This window comes from Bipolaris victoriae, assembly GCF_000527765.1.
Source record: "Bipolaris victoriae FI3 unplaced genomic scaffold scaffold_152, whole genome shotgun sequence".
NCBI classification, from domain to species: domain Eukaryota; kingdom Fungi; phylum Ascomycota; class Dothideomycetes; order Pleosporales; family Pleosporaceae; genus Bipolaris; species Bipolaris victoriae.
In genome coordinates this window covers 34,850-58,945 of record NW_014575240.1, presented here as the reverse complement: position 1 = coordinate 58,945, position 24,096 = coordinate 34,850, and the positions used below count along the sequence as shown (strand labels likewise).

The 24,096-nt window shown below is 51.1% G+C and overlaps 12 protein-coding genes across 12 annotated transcripts; 10 read left to right on the top strand and 2 right to left on the bottom strand.

Moving 5' to 3' along the window:
• Positions 1-248: 248 nt before the first annotated feature.
• COCVIDRAFT_113703 (hypothetical protein) lies at positions 249-581 on the top strand (the record flags this gene model as incomplete). The annotated part of the gene is made up of 1 exon (XM_014695650.1): positions 249-581. The coding sequence occupies one exon, from the start codon at positions 249-251 to the stop codon at positions 579-581; it is 333 nt and encodes a 110-aa protein (XP_014551136.1).
• Positions 582-631: 50 nt separating this feature from the next.
• COCVIDRAFT_113705 (hypothetical protein) lies at positions 632-2,047 on the top strand (the record flags this gene model as incomplete). The annotated part of the gene is made up of 3 exons (XM_014695649.1): positions 632-976; positions 1,037-1,864; positions 1,937-2,047. The coding sequence occupies 3 exons, from the start codon at positions 632-634 to the stop codon at positions 2,045-2,047; spliced, it is 1,284 nt and encodes a 427-aa protein (XP_014551135.1).
• An 823-nt stretch (positions 2,048-2,870) lies between these two features.
• Positions 2,871-3,595, bottom strand: COCVIDRAFT_20576 (hypothetical protein; the record flags this gene model as incomplete). Its single annotated transcript, XM_014695630.1, has 2 exons — positions 2,871-3,181; positions 3,244-3,595. The coding sequence occupies 2 exons, from the start codon at positions 3,593-3,595 to the stop codon at positions 2,871-2,873; spliced, it is 663 nt and encodes a 220-aa protein (XP_014551116.1).
• Positions 3,596-4,695: 1,100 nt separating this feature from the next.
• Positions 4,696-5,886, top strand: COCVIDRAFT_42525 (hypothetical protein; the record flags this gene model as incomplete). The annotated part of the gene is made up of 4 exons (XM_014695648.1): positions 4,696-4,974; positions 5,047-5,084; positions 5,132-5,233; positions 5,289-5,886. The coding sequence occupies 4 exons, from the start codon at positions 4,696-4,698 to the stop codon at positions 5,884-5,886; spliced, it is 1,017 nt and encodes a 338-aa protein (XP_014551134.1).
• A 394-nt stretch (positions 5,887-6,280) lies between these two features.
• COCVIDRAFT_20574 (hypothetical protein) lies at positions 6,281-6,906 on the top strand (the record flags this gene model as incomplete). The annotated part of the gene is made up of 2 exons (XM_014695629.1): positions 6,281-6,336; positions 6,420-6,906. The coding sequence occupies 2 exons, from the start codon at positions 6,281-6,283 to the stop codon at positions 6,904-6,906; spliced, it is 543 nt and encodes a 180-aa protein (XP_014551115.1).
• Positions 6,907-7,773: 867 nt separating this feature from the next.
• Positions 7,774-9,241, top strand: COCVIDRAFT_31288 (hypothetical protein; the record flags this gene model as incomplete). The annotated part of the gene is made up of 5 exons (XM_014695647.1): positions 7,774-8,023; positions 8,073-8,160; positions 8,216-8,626; positions 8,763-9,098; positions 9,148-9,241. 5 exons carry the CDS (start codon positions 7,774-7,776, stop codon positions 9,239-9,241), a joined length of 1,179 nt encoding a protein of 392 aa, XP_014551133.1.
• A 395-nt stretch (positions 9,242-9,636) lies between these two features.
• Positions 9,637-11,606, top strand: COCVIDRAFT_31287 (hypothetical protein; the record flags this gene model as incomplete). Its single annotated transcript, XM_014695646.1, has 2 exons — positions 9,637-9,873; positions 9,927-11,606. 2 exons carry the CDS (start codon positions 9,637-9,639, stop codon positions 11,604-11,606), a joined length of 1,917 nt encoding a protein of 638 aa, XP_014551132.1.
• A 757-nt stretch (positions 11,607-12,363) lies between these two features.
• Positions 12,364-15,918, bottom strand: COCVIDRAFT_113707 (hypothetical protein; the record flags this gene model as incomplete). Its single annotated transcript, XM_014695645.1, has 1 exon — positions 12,364-15,918. One exon carries the CDS (start codon positions 15,916-15,918, stop codon positions 12,364-12,366), a length of 3,555 nt encoding a protein of 1,184 aa, XP_014551131.1.
• Positions 15,919-16,332: 414 nt separating this feature from the next.
• Positions 16,333-16,750, top strand: COCVIDRAFT_42521 (hypothetical protein; the record flags this gene model as incomplete). Its single annotated transcript, XM_014695644.1, has 3 exons — positions 16,333-16,430; positions 16,479-16,570; positions 16,617-16,750. 3 exons carry the CDS (start codon positions 16,333-16,335, stop codon positions 16,748-16,750), a joined length of 324 nt encoding a protein of 107 aa, XP_014551130.1.
• A 498-nt stretch (positions 16,751-17,248) lies between these two features.
• On the top strand, positions 17,249-19,078 carry COCVIDRAFT_113728 (hypothetical protein; the record flags this gene model as incomplete). The annotated part of the gene is made up of 3 exons (XM_014695643.1): positions 17,249-17,456; positions 17,514-18,744; positions 18,793-19,078. The coding sequence occupies 3 exons, from the start codon at positions 17,249-17,251 to the stop codon at positions 19,076-19,078; spliced, it is 1,725 nt and encodes a 574-aa protein (XP_014551129.1).
• Positions 19,079-19,482: 404 nt separating this feature from the next.
• Positions 19,483-20,796, top strand: COCVIDRAFT_42519 (hypothetical protein; the record flags this gene model as incomplete). Its single annotated transcript, XM_014695642.1, has 1 exon — positions 19,483-20,796. The coding sequence occupies one exon, from the start codon at positions 19,483-19,485 to the stop codon at positions 20,794-20,796; it is 1,314 nt and encodes a 437-aa protein (XP_014551128.1).
• A 361-nt stretch (positions 20,797-21,157) lies between these two features.
• COCVIDRAFT_31282 (hypothetical protein) lies at positions 21,158-23,517 on the top strand (the record flags this gene model as incomplete). The annotated part of the gene is made up of 3 exons (XM_014695641.1): positions 21,158-21,565; positions 21,615-22,878; positions 22,949-23,517. 3 exons carry the CDS (start codon positions 21,158-21,160, stop codon positions 23,515-23,517), a joined length of 2,241 nt encoding a protein of 746 aa, XP_014551127.1.
• Positions 23,518-24,096: the final 579 nt, after the last annotated feature.

The following is a 24,096-nucleotide window of genomic DNA, read 5'->3' as shown; positions in this document are numbered from 1 at the left end:
AAAGCTATAACAGCTGTGGAAGGTGGCTTCACTTCATATTAAAACCAATCGAGTATCCTAATTCGGACCGGATCTGCTCCTTGGCTGCTGCCCCCACATCAAATATTTTCGTACATGTATGTACAGGGCTCATTCGGCAGATGGGTTCGGAGGTCAGTAAGATGCTCTGTGAGGCGTGTGTAATTCATGTATAAATCGTACCAGATTGCTCCATTACATCGCATACAGAAGCAAAAGCGCCTCTGAATATGCTCACAGATATCCTCACTCGTACGCTGAGTCAATATTTGCCCCTGGCTCTCGTATTCTCTGGGTTCATTTATCTAGCCCGCAACTACTATAATCGAGATTTGAACAAGTATCCAGGACCGCTGGCATGCGCTTTCACCGACTGGTACAGGTTTTTCAAGGCATGGCAGAGACGACCTGAACAGTGGCATATAGATTTGCATAACAAACATGGAGATATCGTCCGCCTTGGGCCAAACTGCCTGTCCTTTTCCAACCCAAAATCTGTAAAAGCTATATACGCTTTGGGCAAAGGCTTTACAAAGGTACAGTCATGTTACTATCTTGTCTGATCTATTCTCTCATGCTAAACCCTGGCTAGTCAGACTTTTACCCCGTACAGATGGCCACTTCAAAGGAAGGAAAGAAGCTACCAACACTATTTAGCACCCAGTCGGAAGAATATCACTCGCAGTTGAAGCGCAGCGTTAACAGTGTCTTTTCCATGTCGGCCCAGATGCAGTATGAGCCTATTTTTGACTCTGTCAACGACGTATTTCTCCACCAGACACAGGAACGATTTTCGAACACTGGTAAATATTGCGATTTCTACCAGTGGCTCCAATTCTACACTTTCGACGTTATCGGTGAACTAGTTTACTCTAAAAGGCATGGCTTTTTGGAGAGTAACTATGATATCGAGGGAATCGTCAAAGGAAACTCGGCCCTATTCGACTATGCTGCCGTGGTACGTAAGAATTTATATTGCTTTTTTCTCTCCATGTATCGACTAACGGTCAGCAAAAAGGTGGGACAGATTCCTGTTCTAGACAAGTTGTGGAAAAAGAACCCAATTAAGTTGCTTGCAGCCAAGTACGGACTGATCGACTCTTCGTATCCTGTCGCAAGCTTCGCAAAGGCCCGCCTTGCCGAACGGCATCCTTCTGGAACGGTCTTCTCGAAGGAGAATCTTGCTTGGCAAAGAAACGATACGAATATGCCACAGGACTTCCTCTCCAAGTTCATCCAGGCCAAGCATGACAGACCAGACTTTTTCAACGATCAACTTGTTGTTACCATGTGCGTCTCCATGGCTTTTGCTGGATCCGAGCCTGCAGCCGTATCAATGAGTGGTGTTTTCGGCTCGCTTCTGAGAAACCCGAGATGCTTGGAAAAGGTGTATGAAGAGCTTGATCGCAAAGCATCACAAGGCCACTTCAAAGATAACGCAACAGGAACAGTCACGTGGCAAGAGAGCCAGGGACTTCCCTACCTTGATGCCTGCATCAAAGAAGCTTTCCGCCTCCACCCCGCCCCAGGCTTGCCGTTTGAGCGAGTTGTTCCACCCGAGGGAGTGATGATCGACGGTGAGTTCATCAAAGGAGGAACAATCGTCGGGTGCAATGCATGGGTTATCCATCGTCGACCCGAGATTTTCGGAGACAACCTCGACGACTTCGTGCCCGAGCGCTGGCTCGTAGACCCCTCCAAAGACCGCGAGGCCGAAATTGCTCGAATCAAAGACATGGATTATTACATTATGAGTTTTGGCAAAGGGCCACGTGTGTGCCTTGGAAAACACATTGGCATGATGGAAGTTTACAAGCTCATTCCAGCTGTTCTTCGAAGATTCGAGGTGAGTTTAAACCCCCCCTCGTTCTCCTGCGTTGTTTTCTACGTCCAAAAATGGCTAATCTATTGCCTCAAGCTTGAATTGGAAGAAGGGTCGCGTGAAGCTCGTTTCCGCAACGGCTGGTTTGTTAGGCCGGTAGAACTAAAGGTGAAGTTTACAGACCGGAAATTAGTTACACCAGCATAAGGATCTATGATTGATAGACGAATACAACATAATGATCCTACGGGAAAAAAACTCCTCATCCACCCTACTTTCCTACTGAGTAAGGAAGATAGTACGCCTACCCCTTTATGTTTGCCATAGCCCAACTCCCTTCGTCGTGCCAGATAAAGAATATCATATTTTTTTTGGCCCTCTATTCCGCTTCTGAATTATCGATTCCTCAATCCTACACCCCTGCCCTTATTCAAGCACCTTCACCTTCACCGGCCGTGCCCCAAGCTCAAAAAAAGGCTTGGCGCCCAGGTAAGCTTGACTGCGACCTCTGGGTAAACCCGATTTCATTCTGCAGTAACGTCTTGTTGACCGCAACGCCCCCCCCCCCACCTACCCCAAAAAATCACCAAGGTGGCTTGTTTACAGCTCGAATTTGAAAAGACATCACGGTCTTTTGCAATAAACTTATTGATTTGCCTGATCTAAGTGTCTCTGTACGTCATGACAAGAGTGCAGTCATTAAAATTGGGCGGAGAACGCGGTCCCTAAACTCACGGACGAAGCGAAGAGGTTGGATCTTAAGGATGACCATTCTCAATCCGGCTAAGAGAGCAACGATGTCAGAGATTGTAAAGGATGAGTATTGGGTCAAAGATGAGTAAGTCTTGAAGGGATGAGATAAATGGGTAACTAGAAGAAAAATGCATTCATGAAGGAATATCAATTGTCAATGGCTATATATGTTTTGAAAATATGACATGAAGAAAACATAATGGTAAAAGTATTCAAGAGAGAAGAGAAAGTGGGCATGAAGCAAAGGCAAAGAACAGGTTCTTTAGTAGTACCCTTTTTACTTGATGTTGGCAATGGCAGCAGTCCAGGCAGGGTCGCGTGCAGGGTCGGCGGGCGTCTCGACGCATTCGCTCAAGAACTTGTCCCAGCCGTCCTTTGTGGCAGCAGCAAGGCCGGCGCGGACTTCAGGGCTGCACACTGTGCTTACGAACCAGGCTGCGCTGCCGAAGCTCTTCTCGTCGTCGCTGTTGACAAGGGCAAGCACGGCTACCAAACCGGCGTCGCCTCCTGCAGCCTTGGCCTTTGCAACGGCATCTGCGCCAGCGACACTGGTGGCGTACTGCTCGACGTAGTTGGGCATGGCCATCACTAAAGAAGGCGGGTGGTCAGTATGCATGTTTGTTGGGGCTTGGCATGGTGGTGGTACTTACTCCTTGTTCCCTGTCCGGGGCGACCGGGGAAGTGGTTCTTGTTGTACTTGAAGTCGCCGCTCTCGAATAGCTCATAGGCAACGATTGCGGCCTGCTCTCCCTTTGAGGTGATCTTGTAGGTCTTGAATGCCTCGTTCAAAGCAGTGGCGGCCTTTGAGGCATCTGCACACTCGTCGGGGAAGTCTGCACCTGCGCAGGATTCGGTCTTGGGGGCGATGGCGATAAGCGTAGCCGCAGTCAGGGCTGCAGGACCGCCGGCAGCTGGGGCGGGATCCGGGCAGTCAGGCAGGGGTGCGGCAAGGGCGCCAAGGGCGAAAGCGCCCGCACAGAAAAGGTTCTTCTTGAAGCCCATGTTGAGGATGTTTAAGCTTGATGGAGGTTGTTGAAAATAGAATTCTTGGTGGATGTGGTGGGGAAACCGGGTATTTGAACGAATAGGCAATGGTGGAGAAAAGGGAGTGGTTTGAATGTTCTGTTATGTGATGATGTAGAAGAAAAGAATGGATGTACAATGCCTCTTAACAGAATAGGCGTGAATGGTCTGTTCTTCTGCCCCGCAGAAAATGAATGGCTAAATAAAGAATTCAAGGATGGACAATGAGGCAGTGTGATGAGGAAGCAAACGCCCAAGATATAGGGCGGTGCACACAGTGGACTGCTTCTTTCAGGCGTCCTACTCCATGTGCCCTTCAGGAGTGGTGTAAGCGTAACCACCGATCAGCAAGCCGCCACGGCCAATCATTTCCTTTGCGCGCGATGGCAACGCACGTGACCAGGCGTTGTGGGCGGGTGATTGGACGAGTGCAGTTCAGCTGGTGGTCGCGTTTCGAAACGTGAAACAGACGGCGACAAGCCTTTGCCAATGCCATTCAACAACTGTCAAAATCGACTCTAGCACCACTACAAGTAAAATTGCAAGGCCATTGTGCTACATGAGGCATCCTGTTCAGCTCCAGCAGCCAGCGCATGGCTGGCCGGCAGCGGGGCATAATTGCAGCGTGCTGACCAGCCCTTCATCTTGTCTCAGGCGGCCTGATCTGGCTGGACGCGGGCGCACGTGCGACTACTGAGCCACCTGCAAGCCACTAACAAGACGCCCTGCGCCTTGCGTGCCTTTTCTGCTTTGGAGCGCCAAGTCCATGCGCGACGGCTGCCTTGTTTACTAATGTGTTAAGCCTCGCTCAGCTGTCTAGATCTCTCTGGTCAGCCACCCGCGGCTTGCCTCTGCTCCAGAGTACATACACTAGCCACATCTTGCCATACACTACTTATGTCGGCAGCTGCTTTTTAATGCATAGTTCGTGACATCATTAAGCCGGCCCGCGGCTCGCCCCACCAAATCGTCTCCAATGCCGTGCCCCTCATGCTCGTCCGGCGCCCGCAATTGACACCCTCACACTCTAAAGCTTCTTCTTCTTCTCACCAGCTCAACACCCTCAAAGCACCGCCAAGATGCCCGTAGAATCCAAATTCGACCCAAAGGACATGCAGTTCAGGCGCCTGGGCCCGGCCGGCCTCAAGGTGTCGGTCCTGTCCCTCGGCGGTTGGTTGACGTACGGAGGAACCCAGAAGGGCTCCATCGTCAAGGACTGCATGGAGGAGGCCTGGAACCACGGAATCAACTTCTTCGACACTGCCGAGGTTTATGCGGCTGGAGAGTGTGAGATTGAAATGGGCAAGGCCTTCAAGGAGCTGCAATGGCCGCGTGACGAGTATGTCTTGTCAACAAAGGTAAGTAGCGCCATGTGCAACACCATTCCATGGTTCAGACCGACATGTTTGATTGACATGTTTGATTGACAGATCTTTTTTGGAACACGGAGGCAGGAGCCCAACACCAGGCAGGTGGACCTCATCCCGTGTTGCTTCTTGGCTAACCAGTGTGCAGGGGTCTGTCTAAGAAGCACATTGTCGAGGGCTTGAAGAGCTCTCTGAAGCGACTTGAGCACTCCTATGTCGACATTGTCTTTGCTCATCGCTTCGACCCCGAGTATGCAATGACACGCCTTTTTCGTCAGGTGCATTTGCTAATGTGCTTCTGCTAGTGTACCGATGAAGGAGATAGTCGAGGCCTTCACCCAGACAATCAACATGAACTTGGCCTATTACTGGGGCACTTCTGAGTGGTCTGCAGAGCAGATTCAAGAAGCGTGCGACATAGCAGAGAAGTACAACCTCATTGCCCCAGTCGTCGAGCAGCCGCAGTACAACGCCTTCCACCGTGAGAGGTTTGAGAAAGAGTATGCTCCATTGTACAAGAAGTACCAATACGGTACCACCATCTGGAGCCCTCTGGCGAGTGGCATGCTTACGGGCAAGTACAACGACGGTATCCCCGAGGACAGCCGCTTCGCAACCAACTCCGAGTTCTTCAAGAAGACGATTGAGGAACTCAAGAGTGACGAGGGACAGGCTAAGATCAAGAAGGTTAAGGAGCTCACCAAGATTGCAGAGAGGCTTGGAGGCAACACGACGCAGCTGGCGCTTGCCTGGGCTGCAAGCAACCCCAATGTTAGCACCGTCATCCTCGGAGCATCGAAGCCCGAACAGGTCAGAGACAACTGTGCTGCCCTGAAGCTGCTGCCCAAGTTGACTCCAGAGGTCTTGGAAGAGATTGAGAAGATCCTTGCCAACAAGCCCTAAGTAGTGGAAAAAAAAATTGATACTACCCTAGTCTCAGAGTCATGTTGTTGTGCTTGGTGAGGTGTCATGGTCATATCAGGTCAGGCCAAGACCGAGTAGATAGAAATATGCACGTAACCTTGCCACCTCGCACACACACTCACACAAATAGCAAAGTTACCGTGAAGACGGACCCGAGGCAGAGAGGTGAGTGCTGCATGCACAGTGGGCAAGTAGCATGTCCGAAGTGTTTCGGAGAGATCTATAGCGGCCAAGACTAGCTGGTCTTGTATGACGGCTACTTGACAAGCGAACCCATGGTCACGGCCTTTTGGTGGGCAGGGTAGGGTAGGGTAGATGAGTGTTTGGGACGTGAAGGTTTCTTTGGCGCTGTGCCGCGGGGATGCATGTGGCCATGGCCATGGTCATGACCATGGCAGTGCGCCACCTGGAGACGGAGAGCGAGGAGGGGTTAGCTCGAGCCCCTATGCAGGCAGAGAACATGGAGGGCAGAGCCGTACCTGGACAGTGACGATGCACTAGACACCCACCAGTCGAGACGGGGCGGGAGCATGGGCTGATGGCTCGGCCAGACGCTGCTGTCGGCTTGTCGCCGTGCATTGGCCGCTTCGTCTTCCAAATCCATGGGCGGGCCTGTGCCCTCGCGCCGATCAGCTTGGGTGGGTAGCGCATTGCTGTGCGGGCGAATTGGTACTAAACTACCGTCGACATCGCACCGCAAGTGTAAGAGTTGTTCTCAGCCGTCGTCGCCCAGAGATCCCCCGTCTTCTGCTGTGCTACACCAGCTTCTCCGCGCCTGCGACGCCAAGAGCACATCGCACGTCTCAATTGCCTCAGCCACCACTCGCCCACGCCCACGCCTACACCCACGCCCACAACCCGCTCCACCTCGTGCCTACAGCCTGCCGCGCCCTCCCATCCTCCGGCGGTGCGCCTCACCAGCATCCGGAAGCCAACGGCAAAGCCTTGGGCACGCGTGCTCAAAGTACACGACAGCGACGCCTTGGGGTACCAGCCTGACCTTTTGTGAACACCGTCTGCCCCGTCGCAAGCAGTATCGGACGACTGTCTCTCTGCGTGTGTGTGTGTGTGTGTATGTTTCGGATGTGCACAGGGATTGCGTGTGGGCTGACAGACGTCGACAACTAGTGTGTCTCTACTCTCCACACCACCCACGCTCCTCCGCCAAAAGCGTCGAGCAGCCTTCGGTCCGCTCGCAGACAAGATACTCTTGGATTCGCCGCTGCCAAACTGCACCTGGTGCTGATCCATGCAGCACACATAGTATGGCCGCCACCATCAAGACCGACCCCTCGGTCGGTGACTCGAGTCATCCAAACGGGAGTGGTAAGTTGGCCTTTTTTTTCCTGCCTTCATCTGGTGCGGCGCGCTTTAATAAGACCCTCCTCTTTGACGTTTGTTGTGTTTTGTCTCCGTTCTTGGCGCGTGGACCCTCGGCCTCGTGATTGGCCGCCTATGCTTCGATTCCCTTTCCATCTCGACTCCACACCTTAAACGGGCGCTGCGGAGACAGATTGAGTCTCGGTCAAGCCCGCCATTCCCGCGTCGGTATAAGCGTCCACTCGAGCCTCACGGCTCTTCTCTGTGCCGGCCATTGGCAACGATGCATGAACGACATGCCACTCGACGATTTTTTACCTGCCTCAGTCGGATACAAGGCTTCGAGGACGCTACATATACATGGCCATACAACGCTTCCCTTCCCCGCATCCAAGCTCGGTACACATACGCACACAGAACGCATACAGAACACATACAGAACGCTTGTCCTTGTTTTCTTTTATTATTTTCTTCATCAACTTTTAATCTTTATACGCAATGTCGCATCAGCGCTTTATGTCATGGCCGAATGCACATATGCTAACCATGGCGCCCACTTACCCTCCTGCCGGCGCTGCAACCGACTACCCATCTCCTGCTGCTTCCCGTCGACATTCTGAATGTCTGTCGGAGATGAGCATGGGAAGCATAGGAAGCAGTAGGAGAGGTAGCTTGGCTGCTTTCGCGCCGGACGTGGAGAGTACAGGGCAATGGCAATCCATAGGCAGCGAATCAAAGAGTCCTCTAGCCCAGTTTGGCTTCTTCAAGAGTTTAACCGACAAGAAGACAACCCGAGGTCCGTCCATGTCTGCCTAGTTTCACTCGTAATTACTAATTCAGCAAAGATGGACAACCACCAAAGAGAAGGGGTCCCAAGCCCGACAGCAAACCTGCCTTGACACGCAGACAAGAGCTGAATCGTCAGGCGCAAAGGTAACCTCGGCAAAGCCATGCGCAACCTCAATCACATGCTAACTTTGTTTGCAAGAACACATCGTGAGAGAAAAGAGCTGTATATCAAGGCTCTCGAACAGGAGGTCATCCGTCTCAAGGACACATTCGCCGCTACTTCGCGTGAGCGTGATGCCTACGCCGAGGAGAACAGGAGGCTTCGTGAGCTACTCATGGCGCATGGCATCGCCTTTGACCTTTCGGGTCGGCCCTCCAACGGTATGGCCCAAGTTGGGAGCTCCACCTACGGAAGTTCGACAGGCAGCGTGTCAGGCTATGGACCAGGTTCAGCCTCTACTGGCTACACCTCACCACCAACACGCGGTTCGGCCTCTCACGATGGCATGAGTGGTCAGCCTTTGACTCTGCAGCATCAAGCCCAGCAGCAGCAGCACCATCACCAGCAAGGACTGGACTATGACCAAATTGGCATAGATTTCGTTTTAACGTACGACCGAACGCCCTATCTTTCTCCTCCACCCCAGCAGTAATGCGCTTACGTCTTTTCTGCCTTGTTTCCTTCAACTCTCGTACGTTTCTCTTTGGTCTTGACAAGATATGCTCTGACAAGTCGTGTCGGACAGGCTCGAGCGACCTTGTATGGACCACATGCAGTTCCTAATGGTACGCGCCCATGATGCCGACGAGAACATTAGCGGCCACGCCCTCATGGCCACGGCACCTCCTGATGCGCACATCACAAACTGCCCCGAGGAGAAGTATCCTCACCAGATGCCCGACGTCAACATGCCGGATCTGATGAAGCTCCTGGATTTGAGCAATCGTCTACCCCTTGACGGGGAGATTACGCCCATCATGGCTTGGGCAAAGATCCTCCAGCACGACAGACTGCGGGATCTATCCAAAGAGGACTTCGAGCTCCTCAAGGGAGAGCTCCTCGCCAAAGTCCGCTGCTACGGGTAAGTTACGAGTACTGGGTATCTGCTAGTCCCTGCTAATGCTTGGTAGATTTGGTGCCGTCCTCGAGGAGTTCGAAGTCAGAGATGCGCTCACGACTGTCCTTGCTGGCAAATTCTCAAATGGGTCTCCATCTATAGGATAATGTCTATTTATGAGAACCAAGAAGCAGTATTCATATGTTTTCGGATAATTAGTAATGTCGTTGAAGTGGAGATTAGCAAATGCAAGCCATGTTTTCGCAAAAGAAATGATGTAGTTTGAACCGTGACGCGTCGGAGACTTTCTCGTGCATGTGGCGGGCTATTCTTGAGTCAGGGTCCAAGCCAGACCCCGCGCCAACGAGGGGCTCGCGCTCGACACCTCGACCCTCGAGCATACCTTACTCGTGAAACACACAATTGCTGCCACTTGTTCCATGCTTGCATAAAGCTGCGTAGTGCTATTTAATCTCCCTCGTTACGTTTTCTGCCTTTTACATAACCGCATTCTATACACTAGAGCTGTCCATACTTCATCAACCCCAGCAGAGCTCCAGCCATGACTGAACTCAGCGTTTACGACAACGACCCGACCATATACCTCTTCACATCCCTGACCGCCGGGTCTTCGCACATCATCACTGCCACCTCGCGAATCGAAACAATTCTCAGAGCGAACAAGATCCCATTTAAAGGGGTAGACACAGCTACTGACGAGCTAGCTAAGAAGCTGTTCCAGCGGAGAGCAAGTGGAAAGAAGTTGCCCCTGATAGTCAAGGAGGGATATGTGCTAGGTGTAGGTACAATACACAGAGTGTAGCCAGTACCTAAAGATTAACATTGAAATAGGGCATCACTGAGATTGAAGAATGGAACGAATACGACGAGATCAGAGAGGCACTGGGGGTGACCTCAGCCTTCACCCCCTTTCCCGCCAAACCAGGGCCGCCGCCCATGGCCGCCTCCACCAGCACCGCCGCGCCCACATCGCTCAAGAGCGCAGCTGCAAAGGAAGATACCACCCCAACCCTAAGCCCAGAGACGAATCTCGCGTTGCGAGAGCTGGGTGCTGAAGCAGCAAAGAAGGCAGCTTCATTGAAGCCCACCCCTGGCAATATCAAGACTACCAATCCGCTGTTGGCCGAGAAGACGAATACCCCGACTTCTGCTTCGATGCTCAAGAGTCCGTTAAAGGAGGAACTGAAGAATGTTCTTTCGCCCCGGACCGTTCCCCTGCCTGGTACACCAAAGGTTGCGACACCGACTACACCCAGCGTCACGACGGATGCAAAGGCGGATGCTCCCACGGTGGAGGCAGATGTAAAGGAAGATGTAAAGGAAGATGTAAAGGAAGATGTAAAGGAAGAAGCGGAGGCGGAGGTGGAAGTGAAGGATGAGGCAAAAGCTGAGGCGACAACCGAAGAAGAGACTGAAGCAAAGACTGAGGCTACAGCTGCACCAAAGACTGAGACTAAGGCTGCACCAAAGACTGAAGCAAAGGCTACAACAAAGACTGGAATAAAAACTGCAGCAAAGGCCGGATCAAAGACAGAAGCAAAGACCGAGGTAAAGAAGGGGGTGAAGGCGATAGTCAAGCCCTCTGTCAGCAAAGATGTCAAGGCTAAGGACACCAAGGCGAAAGATACAAAAGCAAAAGACGTCAAAGCAAAAGATGTCAAACCAAAGGATACGAAGACGAGCACTACAGGCTCTAAAATACCAAAAGCGTCATCATCATCATCGACAACGACAACAACAACACGGAAACCCACAACTGGTCTCTTTGGCATGCCAAAGGCTGCGCCAAAGTCCAAGCCCAAAACTGCATCTGCATCTACAAGCAAAACTGCAACCTCTGCAACCTCTGCATCAGCCAGAAGGGCTGCGACCTCGACATCTGCTAGCAAGGCTGCAGTCAAACCCAAGGACGCAAAGCCAAAGGATGCAAAGCCAAAGGATGCAAAGACGTCAAAAGCAACTGCCGCAAAGAGCATTCCCAAAATATCTGATGTACAGAAACCCGTCCAAACACCTCCTTCCATGCATGATGATGCCAAGAACCCCGCGCTGAGTGCTGGTCCGGTAAGCACTACGCAGGCAGAAGCTAGTAAAGAGGAAGAGGATAAGGAGGGTAGTGACGAGGAGGAAGAAGACTCCGAAGAGGAAAGCTCTGAGGAGGAAGATGAGGAGGAGACAGACAAGGATGCTAGCACAGCTGCAGCCACAAAGGATGGGGCTGCTGTTGCCGCCGTAACCAAGGAAAGCAGTTCCGAGGAGGATGAAGACGACAGCGACGAGGAAGAAACCGACGAAGAAGAAGAAGCAGAGGGCGAAGCCGCAAAGGGAAAAGCAGCTGTACCAGCAAAGAAGAAAGAAGAGGAAGAAGAGGATGACGACGACGATGAAGAAGATAGTGACAATGACGAAGAGGAAAGCAGCGGAGAAGAAGAACAAGACGAGAAGGACCCCAAGACCCAGGAGCAACCCGCTAAAGCACAAGACAAAGCCGGTGTCAGTGTAAAGGACTAGACTTGGCCACCCTATGTGCTTTACTTTACCTCTTATACCGCAAATCCCAAACTTACAAGTCTAAATATCGTGCGTTTTTGAGCACTTTACTTGTATATAGGGGCCTTGTTTGGGCTTGGAAAGCGAGAGGAGTGGAAAGTCTGGGTATATTGATTAACAAAGTCTTTTTTCTTTTTCCTCTTTCTGTATCTATCTAGCTTTTTTTTCTAGTTGACTACTTCGTTGGTTTAGCGTTAGACCACTCTCTCTATATGTATTTAATCTAGCCCTTTTTTTTCAAACATCTTTACCATCGTGACACGGCAATAGCAGACTTGAGACTAGATGATAGAAGTGAATGATGGAAAAAAAGAAAGTTATTTCGATTACAAACGTCCGATTGGGGATATCCACCATTTCTAAATTTTTCTTTTGTGTCTCACAGTAGATGCAAATGTAGAAAACGCCGTCCCTCCTCGCTCGATGCTACGTGTTCGATGGTTACAAGTTCAACGTACGTACAGAGAAAAAAAACAAAAGGGTAGATGTGAAACATCGCTCAAAATATAGTTAACTAAAAGGGGGGGGGGGGGTTGGATCGAGACAAATCGTAGTTAGTGGGACTTTCGAACATAAGATGTATGTAGAAAAAAAACAGAAGTTGCAGGTCATTCGTTTGTCTGGTATAAAAAAAACATGATCCAAAGGTTCAGTGGTGTTGGGGAAGTCGAGACGGTACAAAGAACAAAAAAACAAGAAAGTTGTGAGGATATTCGTCCTACACAGCGACATCCAGTCCCGCACTCTTGAGTCCGGAGAGAAACTGCTCTTTGAGATCCGCAGTGGCATCATCACCAGCATTCTTTTTTTTCTTCTTCTTCTCGTCAGGCGGCGACTGCAATTGCTGCATCATCATCATCTCCACAGCCGCCATACCCGCTTCTTCAGCTTTACTCAACGCCGCCCCGACCGCCGGCTCATCCTTCTTCTTCCCCTTGGCTTTCGGCGCGCCCTCTTCCTCACCCTGGACCATCTTATCAAGCTCCAACTTGCTAATGCCCAGGGCATAAATCTGCTCTTCGACCGTACCCTTGGTGACGAGTCTGACGACTTCGACCTCCCTCGTCTGACCAACGCGATGAGCCCGGTTCTCAGCTTGGATATCGTCCTGGGGGTTGAAGCTCGAGTCGAAGATGATGACTTTGTTTGCGCAGGCGAGATTAATGCCTGCACCGCCGCTCTTGGTGCTGATCATGAAGAGTTGAATGGATTCGTCTTGGTAGAAGATGTCCATGAGTGACTGGCGTTCTTGAATCGGGGTAGAACCGTCCATGCGCATGAAGTTTATGTCGTGGTCGTCGAATACCCAACCGAGGATGTCCATGACGGAGGTGAATTGACTAAAGACCAGGGCGCGGTCGCCGTTTTCTTTATACTTTTTGAGCAGGGCAAGGAGTGCAGTGACTTTGCCTGAGTCCATCCATTCCTGGTTTTGGAGCTCGAATTTCTTGAGCGCTCGGTACTTGGTGGCGAGTTGGTGGCATTGGTAGTCTTGGTAGAGCTCGAGCTCTTCGTATATAATGTCTGGGTTGCTCTCGGCAAACATATCTTCTTTGAGACAGGCCTTTGACATTTTCCGGATGGTGTTGTTGTCATAGCGGTGACGGAACAGAAGGGAATGAATAGCTGCTTGGCGGAGCTTCATCATCACGTTAGCATGGTCTTTGACAGCGATGCCGGCAGCCCTGTCCTCGAGAATCTTGCGCTGCTTCGCTAGCTGCTCGTTGTACAGGGTCCTCTGGGTATCTGTGAGCTCACAGTACTCGACGCGAGAAGTCTTCTTCGGCAGGTGCTTGAGCACTTGAGCCTTCTTCCTCCTCAAAATGAAGGGTGTCAACATGGTACGAGCACGCTGGATACGCTGAGCAGACAACAAAGAGCTGTGTGAATCGCTCTCCATGGTCTTAGCCTTGTGTTTGAACAAGATTTGTAACATCTCCTGGACTTCCTCCTGCTGATCGCCGTAGAACACCTGCGGCATCAAGAACCCAAGAATCGACATGAGTTCTTGGAGACTGTTCTGCAGTGGTGTGCCAGTCAACAGAATCCTGCACTTGGTGGGAATCTTCATCAAGCTCTTGTATCGAATCGTGTTGGCATTCTTCAGCATATGTCCTTCATCAAAGATGCAGATTTCAGGTCTGCACTTCTTGAGAAAGATGAGGTCTTCCTTCCTGAATGTGAGATCGTATGTTGTGATAATTACGTCGCACGTTTCCTGTCTGATGTTCTGGTGAATGCTCTCTTGGTGCGAGAAACGTTCAGCTTGAGATCCGTAGTATGGAGTGAAGTTGATGGAGCTTGAAAAGCGCTCAAACTCACGACACCAGTTCTCTAAAGTCGATCCAGGTACAACAATGAGTGCAGGCTTTCCGCTACCTGCTTCTTTCAGATGCGACAAGAAAGCAATAATTTGACAAGTTTTTCCCAAACCCATGTCATCTGCCAGAATGCCAGAGGTCTCAGTTTGCCAGAGAAGATTGAGCCAGTTAAGACCGACGACTTGATAGTCCTTGAGCTCAATGTCATCATTCATGATTGAGGGCTGCTTGAGCAGTTTTGTACGACCGACTGCTTTGCGTATGCTCTTGGACTCAGTATCGCTACTGGTGCTGCTCTTTGGTGTATGATAGCCGGAATCCCGTGCTGAGTTGGTATCACTATCGTCAAGACTTGTGACATCCATTCCCTCCTCAGTAGACGCGCCGAAAATGTCGATTCCCCATCGTGCCATGCCTGCAACCATTGGTTTTCCAAGTGCTTCACATTGTTTGACAACCGAGTCAATGGTTGAGTAGGCGTTCCACATGCCTTCGGTAGATTCCACTAGCCTTGCACCTGTTGTAATACGCGGCTTGCGAGCCTTCTTCTTGCCTTTCTCGGCTGGTGCAAGGTCTACGTGTATTTTTCGGACAGCATCAAGCGAGGCGAACGGGCGTTCCTTGAATATCTCTTTGATGTCTTCTTCTTTGTGGCTTGACAAGTCCACCATGGCCTCCACAGTGCAAGTATTGAAGAAGTTCAACAAGGCATCGTCGCTGAAATTGTTCTCTGGAGCTGCGCTTGCCTCTGAGTCGTCATCAACTACAAGCTCTGCATCGATACCCTCATCCTCATCTGAAGAGACCGTAATTGGCGCTTGCTTCTTGGATTGTTGCTGCGGTCGTGGAGTGGGTTCCGGTGAGGACGAAAACGCCATCTTCGGCTTGCGATCTCTTCCGCTAACAAGTCGGCCTTTCCGTTTTGGTGCTTCCTTCTCAGGACTGTCAATCACTACAGGGCTGTTTTGAGTCGCCCCCAACTTTGAATATTTGTTCTGTAATGATTGCACAGGCTGCTTCAAACCACGCTGTGCAGTCTTCTTCACAGTCGGTATTGACTTGGTTTGGGCCACTCCAAGCTGTGGAGACCGAAGCAACTCGTCCTCAGACTCCTCTTCTGCCAAGTACGAACATGCATCTGAAAATTCGCCCTTCTTCTTAGTTAAAGCTTCATGTAGCTGCTTCACTGATCGGTTAGGATATATGGCTTGCAACCGCTTTACGTTGCGCTGCATGGCGAAGTCGGTGATATCCTCCAAGGTCATGTTTGAGTCTTCGGTCAAATCCACAGGCAGAGCGCGAGAAGGTCCCCCTTGTCGCGGGAGGGGCTTTTGTCTCTTTGGTGGCGAACTCGAGGCAGGTCCTTCAGACGGTCGTTTTCGCGACTGGTCACCATTATATTTGAATCCAGAGAGATCCCATGTTGGTTTTTGCGGTGTCTCCTCAATCCTCGACGCCATAGAGGCCATTTCAATTTTTGACAGTGGTATATTAGATCTGTACTCGGACTCGTCTTCGTCTGGATCGCGTTCGACAGGGGGATCGTCCGAGGTCAAATCGACGATTGGCTTGCGAACGGCTTGTGGAGGAAAAAAACTTGTACCAGGAGGTGCCATTGGGTTGCTGTAACCTCCATACGGCCGTTGCGACTGGGTTGGCGACATGATGGGCGACGAGTATCGCTGGATAGTGGGAGACGAGCGGGGGACTTGCAACTGCGAGGAGGCTGTGTGTTGGACTCGATTTGCGCGCGGTGTGAGAATTTGTGTGGGCTGCGTGGGTTGCGTGGTATCAGAAGGCGCTGGGAAGAAGGGCGAGTGTTCAGCGAGAATTTGCGTAGGCTGAGTGACGTAAGGATCTTGGTGGTCGTCGTCGTCGTCGCTATGCGAAGTAGCGCGTGATCCGACAGGAGGAGGAGGTGATGAAGAGACTATAGGGTCGCGACGGTACATTGTGTGACAGTGCTGCAGTACCGAGTCGGGTTGAAGGGGGCCAAAGCACTGTCGTTGACTTGGCCGCCTCGCGTGTGGTTACGGAAGAAGACGACGGGTTGGTGACTAGGGTTCAACAGGACAAAACTGAGACAATGGACAATGCACTATAAATCAGCTAACATGGTGCTGTAAGTACGCGTGTGCTATGCAGAAGAGCAAGGAGGGAAAATAGGGTAATTAAAAACCAGTGGCGGCGATCGCCAAAAACATGACTACGCGTGAAGAAAGCACTCAACGCGTTGGGGAGAATCTGGGCGCTTGGACCTCCAGTGTGCCCATTACGTTACTGCTTTTGGCTGTGTCAGGACCAGTCGCTTGCATACTTACATACACCATTGACACCACACAACACTGCTTGCACACATCACCAACATGACGACCAGAAGAAATGTCGGCGAAGGCAAGTCCTCTCTGGAGTACGATGGAAAGATTGCACCAGGGCCATCAAACATTTCACCAGCGGTGCCGACGTGAGTTGTCTTGGATGCTGTGCACGTTACACTGGCTTATGCCGACAGGTCCGTTATTTGGAAGTTGATGAGCTTCACCTTTGCCATGATCACTTTGCCCATTGGTACCTACTTCTTTACCGTCAATTTTGTCTTTCAGGGTAAGCACTTGGCCATGCGTCCAAAGGGGTTGCTGACTCTGTCCAGGTAACGCAACGTACGCCGGTGGTCTTGCAGCACTCATGGCGAATGTTGTATTGATTGCATACGTTGTTATGGCGTTCAAGGATGACCAAGAGGAAATGCGAGAAGAGGCAGAGAAGTCGAAGAAGATAATCTAGCATCTTGTTGTTTGCCTCGTGCATCGAGGGGCCGCTAGGCGGCGAACCATCAACGTCGAGTTTTCTGCGCCGAGTTCCCTTTTGGGCTTTCAATTTGTTTGTTTGCAATCCCATGTTCAGTTCCAATCTTGGGCAATTGATCTCAAGAGGAGTGTCTTGTTAGTTCAAACGAAAATAAAAGTCTCGGCACGTAGTGCAGCTGTCTCAAGCCGCATCCATTTGATATGAGATTCGATGACCAAACAGGGCTCCCGAAGATGAAAGCAAACGGCTCTCTAATTGCTGTGATGTATCTTGATGCGGGCTGTAGTATTCCAGAGTACACACGTAGTTGGTACCAGATAAGCAGAGTGGCCAGTCCAGTGGCAGGCTCGGGTGCTAGCGCGGGGTACGGGCTTTCGCTTTTCCTTAGCGGCGTAATCTTGGCAGCCCACCTCGAGCAATTTCGTGTGCAGCGGCCACCAAGTGCGAGTGACAGCAGAACCACGACTCGACAACATGGCTCCAGCATCCCTTCTGGACCTCGTGTCCGCGCTCCCCGACACCCAAGCATGGGGCCCGCCAGTCTCCAACGAGACGATGCTCGATGGCGTCCCCTTCGCGCCCTACTCCAAGGCCGACAAGCTGGGTCGCATGGCCGACTGGACTGAGGGCAAGGACCGTGAGCGGGGAGGACGCCAGCAGTATGGCAACCGCAACTACCGGGGTATGTTGGGATTTGGAAAGAGGAAGAAAATCGCAAAAGGCTAATGAAATTCCACAGACCAGCAAGTGTACGGTGCAAACCAGCAGACCAACCCCTTCGCTATCCAGGCCGCCGAAGAGGAGGCGACCTTCTCCGTTGTCGACAACACACGAACATCAGCCCGAGGACGCGGTTTCGGACGCGGGGGCGGCACTGTTTTCCGTGGACGGGGTGGTGCGCGTGGCGGACAGGCGCAACGGGGAGGACGGGGTACCTTCCAGCGTGTTGGCGGCCGTGGCGGACAGCAGTACGACAACCGCGGTGGCCGTGGTGGAAGAGGAGGACGCCGCTTTGGCTGGAGGGACGACAAGCCCCAGCGCAACCGCGATGCCTCTGTGCAGGTCAAGCCCGAGTGGAGCGTTATGGAGGAAATTGACTTCTCTCGCCTCAGCAAGCTCAACCTCGACACCCACGAGGGCGAGGACATCGACAAATACGGCTTCCTCTACTACTATGATCGCAGTTACGACAAGCAGCCCGGTGCTAAGACTTCCGAACGCAGACTCAACGTCCTCGATCGTGCCGCCTACAATGTCACTACTTCCAGCGACCCTGTTCTGCAGGAGCTTGCCGACAAAGACGAGGCTACTGTCTTTGCTACCGACAACATTCTTTCAATGCTCATGTGCGCTACCAAGTCCGTCTACTCATGGGATTTGGTTTTCACCAAGAGGGACAACAAGGTATTCATTGATAAGCGCGATGGATCAAGCCTGGACATGGTCACTGTCAACGAGAACGCTGCAGATGCGCCGCTCGAGATTTCCGAGGGCAACAAGGACTCGATCAACAGCCCAGGCGCTCTGATGCTCGAAGCCACACACATCAACAACGTCTTCCCTCTCCAGGTTGTTACCGAGTCCGAGACCAACAAGGTTAATATGCCCCACGAGCACCCCTTCTACAACGAGGAGGTCGAGACCGACCCGCCAGCGTCCAAGGCATACAGGTACCGCCGATTTGACCTGTCTCTGGACAAGGACGAGGAGCCACTGCACCTGATTGTCCGAACTGAGCTTGATGCTGTTGTCAAGAACAACATCAACGGTGAGGACCAATACCTGACCATCAAGGCGCTCAACGAATTCGACAACAAGGCCCAAGGAGCTGGCGGAGCTTTGGACTGGAGGACCAAGCTTGCAAGCCAGAGAGGTGCTGTCCTTGCTACTGAAATGAAGAACAACTCTTGCAAGCTTGCTCGATGGACTGTCCAGAGTATCCTCGCCAAGGCTGACACCATGAAGCTCGGGTATGTTTAACAATTGTTCTTGCTGAGAAGCTGCTAACAAAGGTCTAGTTTCGTATCTCGTGCCAACCCCAAGAACAACAATGACCACGTCATCCTCGGTGTTCTCACCAACAAGCCCCGCGACTTCGCCGCTCAGATGGCGCTCAACCTCAACAACGGATGGGCTATCGTCCGTACCATTGTCGATATGGTCCTTCGCATGGACGATGGCAAGTACGTTCTTGTCAAGGACCCCAACAAGCCTCTTCTCCGCTTGTACTCCGTCCCTCTCAACACCTTCGACGAGGAGGAAATCGAGGAGCTGCAGGCGCCTACCGAAGATAATGATGAGTAGAGTCGTGTCGAGCAAGTGGGCATTGTTTCTTTTCTTTCCAGCGATATCCGTAGGGTTGGGTCTATGACTACATGCATGATAGACGATATGTCATTGAATGACAGTACTCAACGTGCGTTGTCTTTATGATACGAGAAAGTACATACTTTTCTTCAATGTGAGACAAATTGTCACTTAATAGGTCAAGCTTTGTTGTCTCGAGAATTACAATTCGATAGATGGGGGCATGCACAGGCCACGGTTGCCAAGCTATCCCAGTTCTCACGCCTGCACCTCCTTTCACTTGCATTCTCAATGTAAACTACACATTATTGATTGTCTATCGCGCACGCCACATGGACTGAGTAGCGAAAATACTATGATGGCTATGCGACTGTACCAACTACATCTGGTCAACCTCAGCCATGATTGATGAACTGTTGGTTCACATCTCTGCCCCAACTACGCGACAAAGCGACCAACTCTACCAGTCTTTGGCCGATGCCTATCTTACATTTGAGGCAAATTTACCTCATCGGGAAAATTCCCGGCAGCTTGATGTTGCGAATCAATCTGCCCTGCCGGGGTTGAATGATATAGCTCCAGGGCAAGGGAGTTTATTCCGAGGCACCGCGGACACTTCCAACTTATCTATGAGCAAAGATTCTTACGGCAGCTTCCCGTCACATTTATCTTTGAGTGGACTTAAGAATCATGAGAATGCTACCATTCAGTCCAATGAGCATGTAGTCAAAGATCCACCGCTCACGCCCGGTCGACTTGCTCAATCAAAGCATGCACGCCATGATGGGAAATACCGAAGAACTCTTAGGTCGAGCTCCATCAAGGGAAAACCGCTAGCGGAAAAGATTCCAGGTACTCCAGGCGATGTCGACCTAGGCTTTGTTGAGGACACGCAGCCGGATACTGAAGTTCTCCAGAGTCAATTACAGGACAGCTATTTGAAGAGTTATGACAATACACCTGCAAATGATACGGATGAAGAACGGATTCAAGACAGCACTATCGAGGCCTTAGTCACAGCAACACCTGATACGAAAGAAGACTTTCCAGAACGTCGACGAAGTATGCGCTTGAAAACGGCGAGTATCGTAGCAGAGACACCTATGCCCACTGCGAAGCTGTCTGCAAAACCTGATGCTATTGCAACATCCCAAAGGCCTGTCAGTTCAGACAGTGCTCTGAATCCATCCTCGCCAGCATTATGGCATACGACATGCGAAGAAAAAGAGCCTGAGGACAGTAGCCAAGTCACTCCACCTATAGATTTCTCCAAACTTCAAATCGACGTTTATCCACCAGAACCCAAGATATCAACAGAGCAACCGGGTACGCTGCCTTCTCAAATCACTCCACAACTAGCAGCACTCAAACAGCAAAATCCGAAGCGTTTCAAGCCAATCAGGATAGTAAATAAGCCGAAACCCGATGATCGTGGGTACTGGTTAATCAGCTGTTCGCATTGGAGTGCGCAGCTTCAACAAGCATTTTGGAACAACATCTGTGAGCAAGTCACAAGTGGAAAACTCGGCTGGGGTGTGATGCTGTACCGAGAAGGTCGCACTTCTCGCTCATTGGGCCAAGTGAAGCTGTACTGCTGGGGAGAGATTGTAGAGCATACATGGTTAGTCTTATGGTTATGCTCTGAGGGGAAAGTATCGGGTTCGAGACTGCAATGGATTGATGCTGATGGAAATGCGGCGTTTTCAATGTCCTGATTAGTTGCATAAATAGTGGTGAGAGTGCTGGGGTATTAGATAGGTTGGACAGCGATCAATTTAGTCACATGCACGCGTTCATGTCGCGCAGACAATCAAAATCACTCTGCAGCTAAACAATCCGCCCCGCGTTGTTCATTACTGCCTCCAATAATCATATTTTGCATCAGGCTAGCTCTCATTACATTTGGACATAATTAATTGTTCATGCATGGTCATGATTGGTATTTCCACAAGTGAAACACGGACGCCAAGCAACAGGTCCAGGGTCGCTGACACGCCCTACACTCTCGGACACGATTCTATTGCGCAATCTTGGCCTCTCGCATAGCCATGTAATATTGCCCTTGAAGAAACAACCATGGCTGCACGGTCGCAAGACGACTTGCACAGGACCGCAAGTTCAGACGCGGGTACCGACGAACGCACGCTTTACGACCACAGCTCCGACGACGAAGGCTACGATGGCAGGCCATCGGGTGAACTCTCCAAGAACGACCACGATATTCTAGACTCGGAGGATGAGCGTGAAAAGCTCCTCACACGAAGCCAGGGCAGCAAAGGCTTCTTGGGCCGCAAAGGCTCAGGCGTCAAGGTTGGGAAATGGGTCAAGGAGAAGGCGAAAGGGCGCAGGAAAGGCAGCAAGGAGGAGTCCAGCGCCCTCATGTATGACATGGAGGAGGGCACCGGAGCCTCGAGCACCAGCTTCATATCGAGAAACTCAGAGAGCGACGAACGACAGTTGCTTGCGAATGAATCGCAGCGAAGGGTAAATTAGGCACCCCTGTGTGCGCCCTGAAAACTAACAGTTGGTGTAGGCACAGAGAAAGGGCATATACCGTCGGATAGGTATATACGTAGCCATAATTGTTCTTTTCGTCGTCCTCCTAGCAACCGCATACAACCTTTCTACCCCGCAAGATGTCAAAGACGCTGCTGCCCTGGTATCAAATGGTACTTCGCTATTTGCGCCTACCACAATTCTCATATCCCTCGATGGCTTTCGCGCCGACTTTATGTTCCGCAACCTTACACCCACACTCAGTCAGTTTGTACGGGAGGGCATATCACCCAAGTACATGCTGCCCAGTTTCCCCAGTGTGACCTTTCCAAACCATTACACGCTCGCGACTGGCCTATATCCTGAAGCGCATGGGGTCGTATCTAATACATTCTGGGACCCGGAGCTCAAGGAGGATTTCTATTATACCCATCCTGCGCAAAGCCTACAGTCCCACTGGTGGGGTGGGGAGCCACTGTGGGTGACGGCCGAGAAGCAGAATGTCCGAGCAGCAGTACACATGTGGCCAGGTTCCGAAGCCAATATATTGGATCAGAAAATTGCATATGTTGACAAATATAACGGTTCGGAAGTTCTATCCAGGAAAGTAGATCGTATCATGGGCTTCCTCGATCTACCCGGCCCCAAGGATGTCGGTGCGACTGCGCTTACACCTCGACCCCAGCTGATTGCTGCGTACGTTCCCGACGTAGATGGCGATGGTCACACATATGGTCCCAACAGCACAGAGATCCGGGAAACCATCACACGAGTTGATACTATGATGGGAGACATTTTCAAAGGCATCCGTGAGCGAAACCTCACAAACATTGTCAACGTAGTAGTAGTGTCTGACCACGGCATGGCAACAACCGACGCTACTCGTCTTATTCAACTCGAAGACCTGGTCGATCCTGCAGAGCTATCACACACAGACGGCTGGCCTCTCTACGGTCTCCGGCCCAAAGATCCCTCTGCCCTCCATCGCATATACAACCAGATCAAAAACCGTACAGCTGACAATCCCAATATCGAGGTCTACCTTCGCGATGAGAACATGCCAGAGCGATACCATTTCAGCAAAAACAAACGCATAGCTCCGCTTTGGCTAGTACCCAAGACCGGCTGGGCAATCGTTACGAAGGACCAGTGGGATATTGAAGAACGCCAAAAGAATCACGAAGTCTATCATCCTCGAGGTCTCCACGGCTACGACCACGAGCACCCGCTTATGCGTGCCATTTTCATAGCCAGAGGCCCAGCATTCCCGCATGAACCGAATAGCCAGATGGAACCATTCCGTAAGTAGTCATGTCCATCGAACGTGAGATATGCAAGCAGAGAAACACATTCACTGACAACATCTAACAGAAAACATCGAACTCTACAACATAATCTGTGACTCGATCAAACTTCAACCCGCCCCCAACAACGGCACTCTACGTCTCCCCCTCAAACCAATCGGTCTACACAACGACGACGATTCCACCAACGCATCCGAAAACGAAACCCCTGAGGACCCCGTATCGTCCTACACCCTCTCCCCCTCCTCCTCTCCTTCTTCCTCCTCTTCCCCACAGCCCCTCCCCTCCACAAACCTCGCCGCCATGCCCTCCCTTCTCGACCCCCTCTCCAGCATCACCTCCTTCGCATCCGGTCTCGACACGGGAGCTACACTAGAAAACGAAGCTCCCCCTACACGACCCACGCCTCCTGCTACTAGTTCTACTGGAGGTGGTTCAGCGGATAAAGAAAAGGGCGACGAGGGTAAAGAAGGAAACGGAGGAGAGGACGAGGAAAAGGAACAGAGTTGGTGGGAGTGGTTGACGCACAAGGCGGATGGGATTGAGGAGTGGGTTGATCAGTTTATTCAGGATCATGTCAAGGGAGGCAAAGGGGGTGATGATGGTGGTGGTGAGAAGAATGGGAAGGCGGAGTAGTAGATTGGGGGTTGTTGTCATTGTTGTTTTTTTCTCAGTCTTTCTCGTCCCACTTTCCACTTCCTATTCATGCAAGGGAAATTTGGTTGATGAGATTTAGAAATGGCGTTTTGTTTTGTTTTTCTTTTTTTTTTGGAGTAAAACAAAAGGGATGGATATAATAAGGTTGCTTTTATTTTTTTTCTCCCCATTTTGCTTACTTTCGGGTATACCCAATTCATATACAGGTAGAAATCGGAAATTGAACCAAGACGCTTTACCAGTAAAAAAACACAAGACTGTCTGGTCATATTTTGAAGAAGAAGAGGATTTCTTTGTTATCGTTAAAAAAAAAGGTATCATTCATTTCGTTTATATAAATTAAGAAGGTAGGTAGGGTTTGACAGAAGATCTACATGATATCGCACTTTGAGGGCAGTCCGCAAGGACCCTCCTTGTCCTTTTCAGTCTTTTGCTGAGGTTGTGATGAAGGTGCAGCAGCAGGAGTAGGAGCAGCAGCAGGGGTGCTGGAAGTCTTGTCCGCTGGCGCAGGTGTAGTGCCATTAGTCGTAGCGGTCGTAGTTTCTGCCGCCTTCTTTT